The sequence below is a fragment of the Mytilus edulis genome, chromosome 3 (genome assembly GCF_963676685.1).
Source record: "Mytilus edulis chromosome 3, xbMytEdul2.2, whole genome shotgun sequence".
Lineage (NCBI taxonomy): Eukaryota > Metazoa > Mollusca > Bivalvia > Mytilida > Mytilidae > Mytilus > Mytilus edulis.
In genome coordinates, this window is record NC_092346.1 from 39,101,622 (window position 1) to 39,107,276 (window position 5,655).

The window sequence follows — 5,655 nt, forward strand, 5'->3', positions numbered from 1 at the left end:
ATATTTATAAACGAGTCTAAATTGAAAACTACTTTCAAACCTATGATTGCGTTGGATAAAAACCGCAATTTTTATACGTGTGCATGTAAAACAAATTTCGTTGTAGAAGGGTCTAAAAACAGCACAAACAACATTTTCCAAAAGACGAAAAAGTGAAAAAGTATATTTAAACAAAACGCATTTGACTAACAGGTCGAACAACTGATATTCTTTAACCCTGCTGACTGCCATTGGCGATTGCCAAATAAAATTGATCACAAGATGTAACAATAGTTATCAAAAGTACCAGGATTATAATTTTATACGCCAGACGCGCGTTTCGTCTACATAAGACTCATCAGTGACGCTCAGATCAAAATAGTTAAAAAGCTAAATAAATACAAAGTTGAAGAGCATTGAGGATCCAAAATTCCAAAAAGTTGTGCCAAATACGGCTAAGGTAATCTACTCCTGGGGTAAGAAAATCGTTAGTTTTTCGAAAAATTCAAAGTTTTGTAAACAGAAAATTTATAAAAATGACCATATAATTGATATTCATGTCAACACCGAAGTGCTGACTACTGGGCTGGTGATACCCTCGGGGACGAAACGTCCACCAGCAGGGGCATTGACCCAGGGGTGTAAATAGTATCTTAATATAAATTTGATACTAAATAGAAAAAAAAATTAACGTGTGGCCACGATGTTATGCCGCAAACATCCGGTGTCAATATTTTTTTAGTACACCAGATCCGGATTTCAACAATAAATATCTCTTCAGTGATGTTAGGGATCGAAACGGTATTTGGAAGGCCATATAAAAAGTACCCTCATTTTTAGAAAAAAGTACCCTCATTTTTAGATAGACTCTTGAATTTTAAGAGTCAATATAGGATGAACGGATCATCTAAACCGGAGGGAAAATATGATACCAGCCCAAACGAAAAATATAAACGAGTCTAAATTGAAAACTACGTTCAAACCTATGGTATATATACTTGAGTCGTGTTCTTGAATACTTTCTGTCAAACAATCAAGATACTGGGAAATATAGCTGTACTAGCATGTAGGACACATGCACTATTTCATAGAATATTTATATTGGCTATATAGGTTTTAAACTGAAAATTAAGACAACAAACAAAACAATGACCAATGATTGACATAATTGATTTAAGAATAGTCCTTAGAAATTAAAAAAACAGCTTCAGTAGTGTGAGCATGCCTTCGAAATAACTTACAGTTCTTATGTTTTGAGCGTATGATTTAAAAGAGAAGATTTAAAATCAGTTAAACAAATCCTTTGAACATGTTCAAAATAAAACTCTCAATTGGATTTACATCAATACTTTCTTGTCAAACAAACATCAGGAACTATGCTGGAAAAACAAATTTGGAGGAAATAGAAATTTAAAAAATATGAAATTACAAATTCTAGAGCGGCGATTCTCACTAACTTAATTGGGGAAAAATTCTATAGTTTCATTGAATCTCTCTGATCAGGCATATTGCAGTTAAATGAGGTCAATTTTGTTTTCACTTAAGTAAGTCATCCCACGTTCTCAACAATTGTAATTCAGACAAAGGACAATTTTCTTTGCTATATAATAAAAAAATATCAATTGATTGAAACAAAATCAATATGATATCAATTTGTTAGAGATAATTCAGCCAGATGTTTTTTTTATATTAATCGTTATATAGTTAACAAGTTCATGTGTAGAATCATAAACATAATCATTAAAAGAAAAGAAAAATCTACTTTTTGTGGGACAAGCAGTGTTACATGATTGTTAAATGAAAGTCTGATGTCTTTCATACCCTGCTTCTAAAAATTAAGTTCTGAATTTAAAGAATCCAAGCGTATGTATGGACTTCATTTAAAAAAAAGGTGGAACAACAATAAAAAAAAACACACACCTTGATTATGAAACATATAGTCTACCATATATAAAAGTTTATAAAATAAATTAGAATTTTTCTTCCTGTATTATGCTACTTTCTATATATTAAAATGTCTTGAAAGAGATTCAGGGTAAATCACTCTCTGCTAAGGTAGGTTGATTTTTGACTAAAATTGCATATTTATACTTACTTGATTTTATCTGATATATGTTATTTATGATGACAGTTTTTTTTTTTTCATAAGAAGTAGTTTCCGTGTATTGATAATCCACTATTTTTAAAACTTAATTACGAATAAACCTTTTACTTGTTATTCTCCATATAGTATTGTCTATATAATGGTTGTTGTATTTTGAATTGTCCATGATTCCCTCGTTCAAGAGTGTTTAGGCGGTTAAAAAACTGGTAACTTCATCAAAAATATGAAGAAACTACTTAGTCTGACTTATTTGTTGATAACAATGTTAGAATCCCGAAAAATCCACAAGGCTGAGAAATATTTTGTTCATTCCTTTATCCTCACTTGATATCCACAAATTCCCATTCACATCAATTGTAGAAGGCCCAGGACTTGTCACTCCTACTAATGATAAATTTACAATTGTCAATAAATCTCCCAATTTGGTCAGGATATGGAAAGCAGGACGTCCATGTTCTGAAACAATAAAGTTATTGTGCTCTGTACTCAAGACTTCAGCTGGCCTAAAAGGATTGTCACTTGAATTGAGAAAGAGGTTTCCTTCATAATTCCATTCAAAACTTCCCTCCTGACTCATGAATACTACATCGCCAATACCATTTCCACTGTCCATAAATAAACTATCAATGTAACAGATATCTCCATCTTGGGTGTTTGAACAGTAAAGCACAACATCGTTTTTGATAAATTGTCTCTCATGATTTTCGTAAATCTGTATGATATCCCCATCTGCATCCAATCTTAACATGAATGGTATGTCTGTTTTGTCTTGCACAGAGCTACAGTCCATTCCCACAATAATTTCATTGTTACAAACATCAAGTGAAAATGGCTTACAGGGCGAAAGATCTTTGAGAGTTCTTGGTCGACTACCATTAAAGGGCAAATACCAAATTACTGGAGATTTAGTAGTTGTATAGAGAATTCCCATATTCGAACATCTTGTTTGAATTATGTCCACTTCTAAATGTAGTGTTTTAATTGTTTGCAAACTTTTTTTCACTTGTAATTGTTGTATTTTGTGTCCACCGTCCGTTATCCAAATGTTGCCGTCCTTGTCACTTGTGATACTGTATCTATATTCATGTATCATGTCAATTTTAAATTTTGCCTTTATTTCAAATTGAATTTCCATTTCAATTGATTCAGAATTGGACTGTATTTCATAATTAGGAACATACTGTAGTGTGTTGATATTAAATTGTTTTTGACTTGCTGACTGCTCAAACGACTCCATTTTTGTTTGCAGGCTATTTACATCCTCAAGAAACAATCCTGTGTTTTGTGAATTGTGTATATTTTCCACTTGTTGAATGGCCACTTTGATATCTCTTTCATCTTTTAAGATTTCTGATTCTTTCTCCTTTATAATTTCAGTGTGTCTTTTGGTCTTTTCTTTAAGTTCTTTATGTAACCTCATACACCGTGACTGTAATTCCCTAGCAAGTTCTTCCTCTTCAAGTATCTTTTGTTCTATTTCAGTAGACTTTGATTCCTCAATATTTGCAATTAAATGTAAATTTTCTATTAATTTTTCTGTCGTAGAATGAGCTCTATTTTTCAGTTTTTTCATTTCTCCAACTTTCTGCAAACAAATTGTTTGTATTTCTTCCAGGAGATGCTGTTGATGAGTTTTTGCTATGCACATTGGACAAACCAGCAGTCGACATGTTAAACAGTACATGCAGCACAGTTGTTGTCTATGGTCTTTACATTTGACTGGTTTGAATTCAGACTTTCCTTCAGTCTTACTCTTATGAGAATGAATATTCTCTAAAGCAACAATGTCATGCAGATGTGCATTCTTGAACTTAACATGTACCTTGTCTGTGCATTTAAGGCACATATACAGATCACAGTCCATACATTTTACTTTTATTTTTGTATTAGTCTCACATAATCCACAAACCAGAACATCTTGGGACCTTGGAAATGATGCAGAATATGCCATTTTTCATCTAAGTATTCATGGTCTTGTTTTTATATACAAATTTTCGTTTTATATCCTTTTCAAACAGGTAAATCTATTTCACTGTCCAAATAGTCATTGTGATCAAGCGTGTGACAAAAATCATAATACATTACCTTGTAGTTATTCAAAAAGGAAAAATTATACATTTTTTAAATACATCTTAAATGGTCATATTACAGCCTGAGATCGACTTGAAATCATCAAGCATATCTTTGACAAATAAAGGTAAGAAATAACTACCAACTGACATAACTTCTAAAAATACATTTAAAATTGCATCACTTTTAAATAATAGGGATTACCAGTATTCATATGAAAATTTTCATACTTGGGTACTAAAATAAGTTAAATTTGACTCTGAGTGATATTTAAAATTATCCCTTTATAGATACATGAATATTCATCCACCAAAATAGATTAGCTGTGTAGACTTATTTCAAAAGATTATCAAATTGGAATACCGTATTTGTCCCGAGTTTGATGGTGAACTAAAATATTTATAATGGCACTACAAGCGTCCATACCCATGTAAATACGAACAATCAAGCTCAGTGCCTGACAAAATCTCATGCAAAAGGGTCATCTATCACATGTTTCTAGTTTATAATTCTTTACGTCTTAATCAACTTGTGTGTAGTGTAGGAAAATAATGTTTTCAATAAGAACAGAATGAAATCCCTTTGTGATGATCTGCATACAGATTATCCAATTAGACATTTTTTCTGAATCTGACGATGTTTATTCAGCAATTGACAGTTTACATATTGTTAAGTTTTGAAATAACTTCGATTATTCATGTAATATATTTATTTTGTATTGTATATATTGTATATATTTGAAAAACCTGAAGAAAAACAATTAGTTTTTTTTTGGTATAGCCTAATTAATATTAATACTACAAGACCCCTTACACGTGTAGAGGTCAACAAAGGGTCCTCTTTTATGCAAGGAAGCTCAAAATTCATAACCTGTTCAAAAAGAAAATGATGCTGTCTTTATTTTTATGTCATCAGCTCAACTTTAGAGGAGATCTTATACAGCAAGTCTTGAAAAGAAACATAATTTATGTATTACTGAAAAATTATTACACCAGGGTTTTCGATATCACAAACTAGTCAAAACATTTACGAAATTTTATCATCGGTATAAGGACATCATTCGTAAATATAGCTCAACATGCAGACTTCTTATACGTTCAGATATTTCACATCCAATTTTTTATGGAAATATTTTTTATAAAGCACAAAAATGTCAGTATTCACCTCAGAAACAAAAACCTTTAAATAGACTTATCAAGAAGGGATATAGTTACGATACTGTTGTCAGGTCACTAAAGATTGCTTATTTTGGCGTTAATATTGATTCACATATAGGGTCTTTGCATCGGAACTAAACACATTTATTAAAAAAAAACAGTTGTTGGCATGACACGGGCTATGTTCTTCTCATATATGTTATGATAGTATGATACTAAACCCCTAACGGGAAGGATTGTGCCTGATATTCATATGATGAAATCATAATCTTTAAATCAGTTGAATTGAAGTCTGGAGCTGGCATGTCAGTTAACTGCTAGTAGTCTGTTGTTATTTATGTTTTA

The 5,655-nt window shown here is 31.5% G+C and overlaps 1 protein-coding gene across 1 annotated transcript; it reads right to left on the reverse strand.

Annotated features, from left to right (window-relative positions):
* Window positions 1-2,348: 2,348 nt before the first annotated feature.
* Window positions 2,349-4,034, reverse strand: LOC139515242 (probable E3 ubiquitin-protein ligase MID2). Its single transcript, XM_071304804.1, has one exon. The coding sequence runs from the start codon at window positions 4,032-4,034 to the stop codon at window positions 2,349-2,351; it is 1,686 nt and encodes a 561-aa protein (XP_071160905.1).
* Window positions 4,035-5,655: the final 1,621 nt, after the last annotated feature.

Bases quoted from the DNA above. Each gene is read 5' to 3' on its own strand.
- LOC139515242 (XM_071304804.1), bottom strand. From the start codon at position 4,034: ATGGCATATTCTGCATCATTTCCAAGGTCCCAAGATGTTCTGGTTTGT.